This window comes from Polypterus senegalus, chromosome 11 (genome assembly GCF_016835505.1).
Source record: "Polypterus senegalus isolate Bchr_013 chromosome 11, ASM1683550v1, whole genome shotgun sequence".
Taxonomy (NCBI): Eukaryota; Metazoa; Chordata; class Cladistia; order Polypteriformes; family Polypteridae; genus Polypterus; species Polypterus senegalus.
Window position 1 is genome coordinate 136,085,101 of NC_053164.1, and position 14,915 is coordinate 136,100,015.

The following is a 14,915-nucleotide window of genomic DNA, read 5'->3' on the forward strand; positions in this document are numbered from 1 at the left end:
GATCGAAAAACAAATAAAATGTAACCAATTGAATTTCAAATGCTGTAAGATGCTTTGCATAAATGCATCAGACACATAAATAGTTAATAATAATAATAGAGGTGCAAGCATCAAAATCAACAGAGAACAAGATAAAAAACAGCAAGAGGGAGTAATATTACTACTACTACATAATTATACCTGCAAATAGACGTAGACAAAAATCAGTATCTTAAACTCTATGTCAGTACAATAGCAGAAATCGTGTAGAAAAGAAACTAAGCAGTTCCAAAATATTTAACGAAAAGGTGCGTATTCAAAAAGACTACTAAACATGAATATATTGGGTTCAGACTAGTAAGTGCATCCTTTTAGATATATCATGAAGCTTTCTTATCATTCTGCTCGTTTGCTGCTTAATATTGTCCTTCCTTTGTTTGTAAAGCACTGTGCGGCAGATTATACTGCTCAGTATATTTTCGAATCAGTCAGTCAAAGTATTTTGTTTGTACATCTACTAAAGCAGAACACACCTGTCATACATTATTTCAATTAATTATTTCTATCAGTGGCTTGTTTGCAATCAAGACATTATTTGAAAAACAGGTTGCGTATTTCTCTCTTTCTATACATATATATGAAGATAATATAATATTAATATAATATAATATTGACGTATTAGAATAGGTAGATTATAACATGAAAAATGATACTATTTTTATTTAGTGAGTCATTGTAAATTTGGCTCATATGAGGTCTAATGTATGGAATTAACAGATCTGTAAAGAACGCTTCTGTAAACGACACAGTATATTAATTTATTCTCAGACCTGCTTTTTATTATTCAAAGTAAAGTGTCCTGGTTAGTCTCCTTAGTAAAGCTGTACAGACTGAAGATCTTTTGCCTACTCTCTCTGGTTCGGAGTCTCATCGTGCCTAATATCTCATCATCCCTCCGGTTCCTCTGCTTTTAACGGGTTTAATGGTGCGCATGTGCTGCCTGCTCGCGCGTGTTTCCATGTTATGTACACCTTGTCTTCATTCCTACCGGTGATCGTGTGCGCGTCTTCTTCTCTTGTGTGAGAGAGTGACGGATTGAGTGGATCTCGTCTTGCCAGAAGAGGGCATTCCGTCTCTTTGTGGAGGAAGAGAGAAGAGTCAGTGGCGCTTCAATTGTACAGCCATCCAGTTCAGAGAGAAACGACGGGAAAGCGCGGACGGAAGAGAGAGAGAGAGAAAGAGAGACACGCAGAGCAGACCCAAGGGCCCACTAATTCAGTACTCTTCAAGCTGTAAGGCTGCGACTTGAGCTGTCTCTTGTACTGGAATGAAGAGGGAGGTGACATCACATCGCGTTTTCATGGTGCTGATTAATTTCAGTATTTTTGGACTTGGACTATTCTTGCAACTTCATTCTGCCAGGAAGCTTCTTAAATACAAGTTAGCGGCACTGTGGATGTATGATAAAGAATGAGGTTAAAAAATAAGTAGAGCTGCGCTCAAGTAAACTTCATCCCCTTTGGATTTTGCATCTCTCCGGGGGAATCCAGCTTGACAGTTGTTTCGGCTTTTATTATCCTTTCAATTCATATTTTACATTTTTTCTGGTGCTTTTTACTTTGCAATCCTCAGCCGCGAATCGTGGGAAACAACGGAGTCTCGTCTTTGTGGGCTGAGAGATGCTGCATGGCTGGAAGGGGCTTGCGGGTTTAAGGTATAGATACGATCCTTTGTTTTACTACCCCATTTCGGGGAGAAGACGGAGGACAAGAGTCTCCGAGTGGCTTAAGCGTGTAGGTGCGGGACCCACACGGCAACGGGTGGGCAGGTGCACCTTGTTTTCACGCCACCAAGTGGCTCAGACCGGTTGGTGCGGGACCCACGCAGTAGCTCTGGTCATGTGGGCACAGGACGTGGGCGCAGTAAGAAGGGCTTAGACGCGGACAACAGACCACCAGTAATGGGTGAGTGAAAAAATAATTGAAGTTTTTAGAAGAAGTACATTTCCAAGTGTTTATTATTTAAACATTGTTGAACAGGTTCCCTATTTAATATGGTAAAACGAGAGGAAGATGAATTCAACAGTTGTGTCACGCATTGTATAAAACAGGCTGTATAATCCGGCTTCTCTAACCCATTTAAATTTAAATAAAATAATTTTAAAAATCCCCTGGTGCATATCGGGTTATTGGTTTCAGAAATGGTTAACTGGATTACCGCAGATTTACCCAGCATCAGAAACAACACATGATTCGCCGTCAGCAGGGTATCAAAGTGATCAGCATGAGGCTTGTACTGATAATGAAATGGTGCTTTAACTAGTGTGGTCTCCACCAGTCTAACAGGTGTCCGGGTATCACGCGCATTCACTCCGTGATGGGGCCTCTGAGCCTTGACGAGGTGATGCAAAGTCTGTTTATGTGGATTTCATAAAATTGGTCGGGGCTGGCAAGTCATCCGCAGAATATTACGTTTCCTTCATTCAGCGAAGAAGCAAAGTGACACTGAGGACTTATTTAGCCAAAAAATAATTACATTCAATTTACGATGTTTTATTTGGCAGTGGCTATTGTGCTTCCTGAAGTGGCAAGCTGTCATCTAGACAGATCCCAGAAACGGAAGAGCAGAGTAATTCACTCAGATTGGCAACGAGTTTATTGATTTAAAATATTGACTCACTGATTAATCTGTAATGTTTCATTCACTTGCAACTTTTTTTTCCAAGCAGACATACGGTAATATAATGCAACTAATCTAAAATGGTAAAACATTAATTGTGATCAACATTATTATTAAGTTTTAAGTTTAAACATATATCATGTATCATTTAGTAAATGGAAAATGCAATGGAATTTATTTAACTGGAAAAGTACTACACAAAAAGTTAGTTAATTAATTTTAGTGAATGTCAACATCGATCTATTGACAGCGAATTCTTTGTGGAAAAATAACGATAAAAAAGGCCACCGTTGTCAGCGCTCATTTTATATGTTAAGATGAACGTCATCACATAACACTTTAATTAAACAGACAAGATAACAAGCAAGGAAGCAAGTAGCCAATGTGTGAATTACATGCAGTCGTCCACAGATTTGATATGAGTCAATATATAGTGGATAGAGAACATTAGACTGACTAACGTTCCATTTATGTAATAATAAATGTAATAATATTAAGAGACATTGATTTTATATGGAGGTTTAGAAGCAGGTATTTCATTTCATACAAAACACTAAACTGAATATTATTTGAGATATCCAAGAATGATAAAAAGAAGTTGCGATCGAGGTTTCTTCAGTAGTTCTCACAGCTAATAGCAATTATGATAACGAACTGTGAATTATGAGCCTACAACAAGCCTACTTGTTTGCTGGGCGTTTTATCTAGTTCAAACATAAATCAAATTCTAGATATATGGAAAGCCACTTTTGTATGTTTAATAGTACTACATCGAGAAGTACCGTATTTCATGTTAGCTCTTCCCATTGCATGCAACGTATTTTCTCTGCACAGTGCAATGCATCAGACTTTAAAGAAAATCCCGAAATAAGCGAATCATCTGTTTTGGTGAAGCTCTAATTCATAAGAAGGCAGATAAGTGTACCATTCATGCTGTGAACAAAAATAAATCAATTTATAAATGTATATAGTCTATATAGGTTTTTAAAACGCTTTTCAGTGTGATTTGTTGAATTATACGCGGGATTAATAAGGCAACAAAACCTTAAATCAATAAAATAAAGGAAAATGCAGTATGTTCTAAGTAGCTGAACAACTGCATCTTTAAAAACGATGAAGAGCATGAAACAAGTCAGGTATTGTCCACGGATAGTTTGCGAGCGCACGGTGCCAAGTCGTCTTTTCCAAGTGCAGAGCTTCACTAATGCAAAGAGACGCGCAGGGTGGGATGTGGAGGCGTGCAGTCGCGTTTCTCGAAAGTCGGATTAAATTAGCAGGCGACTCCAGAGCATAAATGCGGCGACACAGAAGACAAAAAGAACTGCCGAAAGAGAAGGTGACACATCGTCCCTGTATACTATTCATAGATCGACCTGCTCATCAAAAACATGAAGTCAGAATCAAGACACCTGGCTTAAAAGTTCTTTTCCAGTCAGATACTATCCTTTACAATTTCATGGTTTTCAATACACTTCTTGGACTGATGCCTGTGAAATATTTAGGTCTACATTTTGTAAACAGCAGACATGTTATTTTCATAACTTACTGCTAGTTCTCCTTTCAGTGGTGGTATATATGTTCCCTATTTTGTAGTTTCTATATAGCTCCTTTTCTACGCTGGTGACTGCCACCGTTTGGAATTTGCTCTATGTGTTGTGTTTTAGATTTTGTTTTTGCATTCTTGTGTCTAGTAGTGTATATTAATATTGTAAATCTTTTTAAGAGCCTTCTCATGGTACAAGCCACGAAGAATAAAGCTTGCTTGACAACTCCGCCGATTGATGTAATTTCAAAGCAGGTTCCCGTTATTTAAAGCGACAGTTATTAGTTCTTGCGCCGTCTTAATGTGGCTCGGTGACAACAGCGTTAGACTGTAAGTCAAAAGGCTACTGGTTTACAACTGACCTTTGACCGAGTTACTAGCCTATTCAGACAGAGCACCATTTGCAGAAATATTTATACTTTATAGGTAAAATACTAAATGGTGCTTTTCAGTAACAAATTTTAAAATGTAGGCCTGTATTAATTTGACATAATACCAAAAGAAAGCAATAGGTAAGTGTTTTTTCCATAATAAACGATCAGGTACTTGTTAATTAAACATCTGTCCCAACAGTGAACTGTAGTGGAAATTATGCCAGTCTTTCAAGAATGTTTAAGATTATGTCTTGGTAATATTTAGTTAATTTTCTTTCATTATGTGCACTGAACAGATCTCCACTCACACATGTAGCATTTTCAAGTAGGTGCTACCTTAGTATGTCAGTTAGTGCTATGGAACAGCACCTTAACTAATGATTTGCTTGGTTATAATAAGACTTACAAAGCACCATTGACACTTTATAATAGGGGGCACCTCTATTGCACCTATTAGTCACTCAGTAAGCTCTTAAAGAAAGGCTTTATTTTTGTTACATGGCTATATATAGATGCAATACTGCAGTCCCTTAATGTCCCTTATCTAAAGTGTTTAAGAGATGAAGCCATGCTAGTTGAAAAAGCCTGAACTTGTGATATGTTTTTTCTTTCTTTCTTTCTTTCTTTCTTTCTTTCTTTCTTTCTTTCTTTCTTTCAGTTGAGTAAACATATATTTATCAATTAATAACTGAAGATACAAATATCAATATATTTGTTCTAATATTGTGTCTACTATGTCATTCAGACATAGAGAGGCCGAGACATTTGGTCTCTGGTTTTAATTATATTTATAAGTTTGATGTTTGAATGTGTGCACTTTCTTTGTGTTCATTTGGGTTCAGGTTTGTTTCGAAGCAGAGCTTTTTTTAGCTATAGTAGGTGTATATTTATCTTTCATTGTGTTTGTACTTTGAAAGAGTCAAATCTTTAGGGAAATTATTTAAAATATCTTTGTGCACTTACTACATTAATTAAGTTTATGTCTTTCATTTAAGCACAAGGTACACTTTGTGGAGTAGCATGATTTCTGTCTTAGAAGCTGTAAACATTCTCGTAGTGTCTAACTTGTCCATAATAACTGTTCATACCAATATTTTGCATTTCTCCTAATACCAGCTAAGTGGTGGATTAACAAACAATTGTGCAGCTTCAAAGTATGATGTTTTGTTCTTTGCTTGCCATGACTGTTAGGTGGAGAACTTACACATCTTTGGTTGATAATAATATATACATTGTGTAATAATGCTGTTATCAATAAAAATGAGAATAAAATCAATTTGAAAAAGATAACATTTTTGGCCAGTTACCTCTTTTGTTAAACAAGGGGGCTCTGCACCGTCCCCAGGCCAAAGATGACGGAGCGGCAGTTACTGATGTGAATGCGTCGCAGCTGCGGCCCTGTTCATAAGTCATAGGTCAGATATCCTTAACCTGGGGACTACCTATATTTTCTTGTATTTATGTTAACAGATAAAAAAAAAAACTCATATTTTAAGACTGTGTTCTTTCGCCTCGTAGATTAACATTGGAATGATCAATATTTGTTAGTGTAACACTTCCTTATATGGGTCACTTTCTTGCTTGGCCTTGGCTATAATAGGAGGTGGATACACATGTATTTAAAACAGAGAACTAGCATACTATGCTTTCTGTAATTAGCTCTTATCTAGCAGAATAAAGTTACCCCCTCATATATTGATATTAATTTTTACTTTATTCCTATTTTCAAAAATTGAAATTAATTTAAAACAAACAGAAACAGGCAGAATCAGCTCCATGTAACAAGCTGCTTTATAACCCATGGGAGGGAGAGGAAAGAATGAGAAAAAGAGAAGTGTATCCTATCAAAACAGGAATATGAATGCTGCATATCTGAAACCCCACCTCTCAACATTTAAGCATCAGCCACCTACATAAACATACATAATATGCCATGCTAGCAGACATACTAAAGGCATAATGCAATACTCATGATCTCCCAGTACTCTAAATTGAATCTGCCAATTTTGCTGTAATCTGATTTTAAGCTCAGATTTCCATGTAAATGTTTATGCATTTCTGATTCTTTTTGCAAAATGTGTACAGTTTTCTTAGATTTTAACATTCCTATCAGGGACAATGACAACAAAGTCCACATTTGACCTTTCTTTGTGCAAGTTAGGCTTTACTTTGGTTATAAAAATAATCTGTTTGCTTTTTGGTAAAAAAAAAAAACACTTTAAACATTTATGTTTATTATTTGTTATCATGTGAAAGGATTGTGGGTGTCTGGCACTAAAGGCCAGGTCAATATGATGTAGTTAGGTTTCTTTTCTTCCTGAAACTACATTTAAGCTTTCATTCTAGGACAGCCATTAGCCTTCAGACAGTCAGCTTTAAAGTTAGCCTTTTTTCTTCAAAGCTGATTGGTCAAAGGTAAATAACTGTCCTGGAATGACAGCTTTTGAAAGAAGGAAATCTTGAGAATACATATTGACCTGGTGTCCACTGATTAGATCCAACATGGAGTCTATGGTTAGTGGTGCATTCTGGGTAGGTGTCTGGATAATGTTACAATAGACAATGTTTCCATTCTCTGTAATTAATGTACTTTTGACTATGTTTAAGAGGTTGCTGATGCTAATTTAAGGGGTGGTTGTTGTTCACCTTGAATTATAATTTTAAAGGGACAGTTAGATTATTTGTTTATTTATTTTGAGAGCATTTTATCACAATTGACATATTTTCATTCACATTTGCTACACATAAGTGATTGACGAAAATATAGATCCAGGTCACTTGTCTGCTGCTGCTTGCCTAAATTCAGAAATATTAGGAAGACTATTCATTGTAAACTCAGACATTCTCTGATTAAATTGAGAGAATTACTGACTTGATTTGGTTATGCGAGCTGATGAGATTATTCCAACAACTATGCATAAAATATGCTTTATCTCTTTGCAACAAATGGGACAACAAATAATGCCCTGGAGGTACTAGCAAAATCATTACTCATTTTTCATTTTTTAAATTTGATATAAACAGCACCTGCCATCTTCTCATTTCTGAATTTGTTGGCTATGTGAGCTTTGTGTGTCACATGCTTACCCACATAGGTTATATACCTGCAACTATATATGTCTTAAGTGAGACTACCACTGCCCATCACAAGTAATGCAACGCAGGTTTTCAGTTTTTTTGTTATGTTTGCCATGCTTTTTATTGTTATTTTTTCTTTTCTGCCTACCGTTTATAAACATAATGGCAAATGAGCAGCTAAATCAAGCGTAGGTTTTGGAAAGCGGTTGAGGGGCTTCAGAGTCAGCTGAGCCAATTCATTTAATCTTTATAATAAGATTGCTGTCTCTCAGAGGCAGGATGGAGGTTAGGTGTGGATGTGGGTGTTTTATGTGCACAGAAATCTTATACGCCTGTGCTGTGTGGCTACATGAACTACTGCAGCAGTTATTTTTCTTTTTGCTCCAGGGCAGTATCACAAAAGAGATTGATAGAGGTGAATATTTTCTTGGATCTCTGCCCAAAAAGAGAGAAGTTACTGAAATGTTTTTAAACCCACTCTTTTTCTCTATGGTTGGGTTCAAAGTATAGTCATTTTTTTATACAGACAAGGAGTTTAACTTGCTTTATAGTGCTAGCAACATAGTAACTTTATGCAGAACATCAAAGAGATTTCTTACAATTATATTTTTTTGCCTATCATTGTTTATTTTTTGTATAGTCTAATGTTCAGAAGGTACCTTGTACTGTCTAAATAGGTCAGCGATAGGAAATGCAGCCTTTTAAAATAAAAAAAAAACCCAGCCTAGAATAAATAATAAAGCAGCATACAACAAAAGCCAATTTTGGAAGCTTTTTTGTATTTAAATAGGAAAACAGTTTTAAAAAATTCAGTTTCCAATGGCAAATGTATAAAGAAGGGTTTGTAGTTGGATTCTGAATGTAAAAAATTCTAAAATTAAAGATATTTTATAGAATGTAGAAAGATTAGATGTTATCTGAATTCTGCACATATGTTTACAGCCTTATAGATTAGTTAGCCTTTCAAATTTGTTTAACTTAACAGACTTTATCTATGAAATGAAAATTCTTTATAATGTAGTTCAATAACATTGGTGCTGCAGTAAACATTACTGCCTCCCAGCTGTAAGATCTGGGTTCAAATCTCTGCTTACTGAATCTCTCTTTGTGGATTTTGCATGTTTACCCTTTTGTCTGTATCATATTTTTCACTGAGAACATTGGTTGACCTCCCACATTCCAAGGACACGTATGTTGAAGTAATAGTCAACTCTAAATTGTCCCCATTGAGTGATTGTGAGTGAATTTCACCCAGGGCTGTTCCCTGCCTTAAACTCAAAATTTCCTGAGATAGGCTTTGGCCCTGTGACCCTGAACTAGGTACATGGATAAGTTGAATATGCATTATATCTGTTTATCCATTTTTTAATTAAACCATTTAATATTTTATTATTAAAGTTATAAGTTAATTCTTAGATTTAATTAAAGTGAAAAAATGACATTAAATGTACAGTATATAACAGTCCAAGAAGGCAGTAAAGTGAAAAAAAACAACTTTTTCCAAGTGGACAAATATTCCTAAAACCTTAAAAGGAATATAAAGTATCATAACTGAAACAATATGTTTCCCATTGCAGAAAAAAGACAGCATTTGAAAAAAGTGTACTTTAGTTGTCATATGTGGATCATTACTTTCACATATACATGTGAAACTCTCTATCATGAATTTAATGTAAGGAATTGCTTGACTATCAGCAATAATCAAATGGTTATGCTTGATCTGAACTGTTTCATTATATGTGAAAAATAGAGCATGTAATCCAGGTTTAGCTATGATAGTCTGCTAGGGTAATTATTTGGAAACAGATGTGGGAGCCATTGTGATGGATTCAAAGGATTCTTGCAGTTGCTAAGCATTTTAATCCATCCTTCCTCGTGAAAATGTCGTCTTTGTTTACTTTAATATTAATGTTCGGTAATTCACTTCTGGCAATTTGTCAACCAAACTAAGATATTTTAATCTACATGGTCTAAAATTAGTAATGTAATGTGAATAAACATTTTCTGATTGATGTGTTTATTATACTCATTGGACCACACTGACATTGGTTCTGTTACATCAGGGGAATCATTTGTCTCTTCAGCTTTCCAACAGAAAAAGACAACATAATTGTCATCATGTGGCAGACTTTTCCCCCATATACACTGTCTTTAAAATGTGATTACCAGTGGGGATGTCATTATTTCATCTACAGCTTTAACCCTTTCTCCATAAACAAATGAAAAAAGGAAAATAAAAAGCCCATCAGTGCCTGTTTTTCTTAAAGACAGACATTCCTTTATCTCTCACATTAGTAACAGGATGGTGCCATTCAGAAGATGTCCAAGTTGGAATTATTTGTATAAATTCCAAAGGAATAAAAACGAAATGTTTCATTTAAACAAAGTTAGAAAAGGACACAACATAGCAGAAAACAACATACTAGAAAAAACAATTAAATTCTGTGTTGGCCCTTAATTCTGTTTATCATAGAATCAACTTTGTATTCCTGCATACACAAAGTACCATTGAAGACCCACTGCCTCTCACCTCCTGTTTTTTTCTCAAAGTCTTGCCGTCCTTCTTGCTTATCAGTAAGCCAGCTCTACTGGCCAGCCAGCCAGCTCAAATATGCTAGCAGGAAGTGGCCATTTATAATTTACTTCAGGGTTAAGCCCCAGAGTCAGGGGTAAGTCTATAAAGTCTTCCAGTTGCGCGCCCATAGTGTCGTCAGGTTGCGGCTGCATCCATTTCAACTTTTGATATTATGTTACAGCCTGGGTTTGTTCCCTGAAAAAGTAAAAGGGATACCTTTTTTCTCGATGTGCTCGCCTCCCTTCTGTATTAGCTGCTAAACTAGTGACTCTTTGGAGGTTTCGCTTTGCTGACGTGCTGGCCTCGCTTGTGTATCCTTGGAGGTGGAGCCCATACCCCGACTCTGCCTATCACTTCCGGGCCAAACGGACACACATGCTTCTACGTGTAGATGCTTATATACAAGATGTGTTTTTAGTTTTTATATAATGTTTGTAAGTATTGTTTAATTGTAATGTATTCTTTATTGCTACTTTAAAGTACATTTCATGTTTTTTGTGGGTGAGACACTCAAGACGCGAGGCCACCATGATGTCACTACTACTGTAGGACTGCATGCAGCCTTTATATTGAGACAGCATAATGTCACTGAGTATTTTTTGACTTAGTATGATATGTGGGAATTTTGCTTTTTTTTTTTTTTTAATTTTTCCTTTGGATCACATTTTGTATAGTTGTTTTTTTTACTTATGTTTTGTCTTTCATTGTTTTTCTTTCATTTTTGCTTATAGTAAATGTATTCTTTATTTATAAAAAATCTTTGTTCACCTTTGCCCTATTAAACATTTAAAGGTTTTTATTTTGTATTTAGAATATTTAAAAGTATTTTTGCACTTTTAAAACCAGTGTCCCATTTTGGACCTGGACAGGCTATAAAGCCTGCTTCTCGAGTTTGTTTTCTGGCTGCGTGTGATGAGGACATTTCCGGCACAGACTGATGAGGCTGTGGTCGGGCCTTTTTATGTATTTTGTGGCTTACAACCCCTTTTGCCACTCTGTGCTGCAGATTCACAACAAAATGGTACTCGGTTAGAATGATCTCCTCAATCTCAGTACAAAAGCTGATAGGGTTCCACCCACAAAACACAAGGAATGTAGCTTAGATGCACCAATACACAATACATTAAACATTAAAGAATATGTATATAAAACAATAATTACAAAAATTTCATAAAAGAAAAACAATCTTGGCCATAACACAACACTTAAGGCCTATTCTACTCTTAAAGGGGCAGAAGTCCAATGAAGCTGTCAGGGTTCCAGCAATCTATGTTGAGCAGCAAGGTTTCCCTGGTGGCTTGGTGGAATGTTATTTAATAGCTAAAAATCAGCTCTTACTGTGGTGCTCCAGACTGTTTCAGTCCAGTGGCAGGTTCTGCACAATTAGTGCCTACCAACCTGGACTACTCGATGTACACTTAATGCTTGTAGAGCTGCTGCTCTGTTATCACTGTAGGATGTATCTAACTATCTCACTATCTTTAGCCCCTAATAGATAATTTACCTTTCTCATACCATACATGATGTTATGATTTGAGCTGTTTTGATTTTTTTCTGGAGTTATGCTCAGGCTAGAAAAAATCATTGTGGCGTCACCTAAGCACTTTTATTGTGCAGTAGAATTTTACTCAGCGCTTTCAATTTGAAGTTAATTGCTTTTTTATTGTCTTTTCTGAGGCCATTTTTGTTTCATAATTGGTGCCACTTTTTTTGTGGCTTTTGCATCCGTGTGGGTTGTGATATCATGGGTGCACCAATATAAAGATTCCCAAAAAAAACATGCACTTGTGTCTGAGTCTGGAGCAAACCTACCAGCTTATTTTCCTTGATTTTGTGATTACTGGCCGTTGAAACAAAGCTCTGCCTTTTGACTCAGGTTTTTGGTTTAGAATTTATATTTTGGTGACACTTTTTTGACTTCTGGTTTTGACTTTTGATTGCTTTTCTCTTGATTCTCACTCTAATCTGCCCTTTAGTCAGAACTCTTAAGAGGGAACTCTGATTCATCACAAATGTGAGTATGTTGCAGTCACAGTTTATATTTTTAATCCTTTTTTGATAACCTGTTAGTTTAGGTACTGCAAAAATGCATCTATTACTCATTTACTGCACTATTCTGTAACAAGATCTTAACATACATTTCTTCTTAACACTTACAAAGCATAAGTAAAGTGTTTATCCATCTCTGCATTGTGACCTACTAACAAAAGTTCACTTTAGAGTGGCCTGAAGGTGGCTGAACTGAGATGTATTTCTCTTGATATTACATATTTAGTACATGACCTGTTAATCATTCATATTAACAAGTGATTTTACCATCATGCCAATATGCCACACAGAACAGAGATGAATAACCTGTCTACTAATGTTTTATAAGTGTTACGAAGAAGAAAGGAAGCCTTTGTTAAGGTCTTATCAAGAGTAAAAGAGTAACAGGTGTATTTCTATAGTAGCTACAGTTTTACCCCTTTTTATTTTAACTTTAACAGGAAAGAAGTGCACATTTCATACTAAAAAACAGTTTCACAATGGTAAAATGTTTCAAAGGTGCCTTCTGAACATGATAAATTACAAATCTAATGAAATCAGATTCATTGGTGCTGCATCCATCACAGCTCTTGGGATGACTTGTATAAATATTTTAGTTGTGAAAGTGACACTAATTATTCTTGAAGGTTACTGAAAGTGCTATCCAGGCATAACTTTATAAGGCAAAAGTCAAATTCTATGAAAAAAAAAACAAAGACAAAACTAGCTTTAGATTAAAAGTAATACCTGATCCCTACCAATAAAATTGGCTAATTTGGGTTATTTTCAAACATATAATTATATCTGTCAACTTCTGGAGCCACAGGATTGTGTGGAATGTGTAGTATCTATCTATCTATCTATCTATCTATCTATCTATCTATCTATCTATCTATCTATCTATCTATCTATCTTTCGGAAAAAAGGCAACATCTGTCCTGGATGGGACGCCAGCTCAAAGAGCTTCTCACCCACACCTGTAGTCACTCATTTGAGGCCAGTTTAGAGTCAGCAATCAACCTAACCTGCACAGTGCTTGATTATAAGGAGGAAAATGGATTACCTTGAAAAGAATAAACCCTTGAGAATGCTACACGGACAATAATCCAGTCAGGAATGGCACAGTGGTCCCTGGAGCTGTGAAGCAGTGCTGCCATTCACTGTACCAGTCATGAAAGATTAAGCACCATGAAAATATGCAACCAGCATCCAAGACATTTCACAGAACTTGTCCTGCAATTAAATTACATGTTTCTGGAGTATACAATCTAATAAACTCATTTGTTAACTAAAGTGGACTGGTACCCCATATTCTTTTAACTTTTTAAAAATTAATATCTTCCTTATTTTTCACTCAGATGGATACATTTTCATTAATGTTTTGCTGCAGTGTACTTTTATTTTGAAATTAATAAAAAAGCAGTTAAAAGTTTTACTCTCATCAAGCAAATGAGGTAAAGCAAATAAAAACAGAGAATCAGGACTAAATGCTCTTGTGCAGTAGAAGTTATAATTGTAGCAGATATCACAAAAACATAAACGCCTACCAACAATTCCTAATTCTGCAAACAGAGAGCTGGTGAAAGTCATTTAATAAATTATAAAATCAGTTAATATCAACAACATCTTATTATAAGATTGATTAGAATGTACGCCTTCACCCAGTGGCTTTCCAGGAACTATGTGTGAGCCCGTGGTCTAGAATGATTTCAACTGGTAATAAACATTTCTTAATAACTTCAGCAACATTTAATATGACATCTACCCAAAATTTAGGACTTTTCTTAGTCGATGAAAAGGCTTTATGACATCATTATTTAATTTTTGAAGATCATTTTACATACTTGATGAAACAAATGCTATTTGTTTAAAAATAAAATTGTTTATTAATATAAAAATGTTTCAGTCTTGTATAGGTTTATAGGGTCAATAGTGTCATGTATAGATTCAAATTCTTACTTGCATGTGCTAATCAGTGTACTAGTTATGACTGTAGAATGGATCTTGTTGAGTATTGCAAAAACGTAACACTCTGTCACCAGACACATTGTAACACTGCGACAGAGAGCTGGTGAAAGTCATTTCATTAAAAAATCTGTTAATATTACTGATTCTTTGACCTTTTTTAAGACATTGACCGTCACCCACTGGCTTGCGAGGAACTGAGTGTGAGGCCTTCTCATTACACAGTAGATACAGTATTCCTAGTTTTTCCACCATTTTGCTTCCAATGGGCCCCACCATTTTGTATTCTGTCTCTAGTTGGCAATGGAGCTCTTTTGCCACAATGTAACCCATGAAGGTGGCTTCATATGGTGTCAGCATCAGTTGTTTATTTAAGGTTTTTTGGCATGCTGATTTTTAAACAAAACTCATTGTGGTGTTAGGTATGGCTAAAATCTTCCTAAGGAGTTAGGACTTTGCATGCTTTTCTACAGCAAGTTGGCTCAGACATATTTCTGTATCTTGACCGCACATTTCCTAATGACTCCTGATCTTCTCCTCACTATTTTTTTTTTTGTTCTCCATTTCCAATCTGGCACAGTCGGTATGAAAAGGATCAGACTGGAAGAACAATTGTACAGTGGAATGCGGCAGTATGTGTTTCTTTATTTTACACAGTTGTGGCTTTATTAGACAATTAAATAGTCAGGCATTT

The 14,915-nt window shown here is 35.7% G+C and overlaps 1 protein-coding gene across 4 annotated transcripts in view; it reads left to right on the forward strand.

The window, feature by feature from the left end:
- Positions 1 to 1,020: 1,020 nt before the first annotated feature.
- Positions 1,021 to 14,915, forward strand: part of LOC120539528 (leucine-rich repeat transmembrane neuronal protein 4-like) — a 675,682-nt gene continuing 661,787 nt past the window's right edge. For 3 of the 4 annotated variants that reach the window (XM_039769671.1, XM_039769673.1, XM_039769674.1), the window contains exon 1: positions 1,021 to 1,943. In XM_039769671.1, the coding sequence (XP_039625605.1) occupies positions 1,940 to 1,943 (4 nt within the window). In that variant the 5' untranslated portion in view covers positions 1,021 to 1,939. The remainder of the gene's footprint in view (positions 1,944 to 14,915) is intronic. The other variant, XM_039769675.1, reaches the window with a different exon arrangement.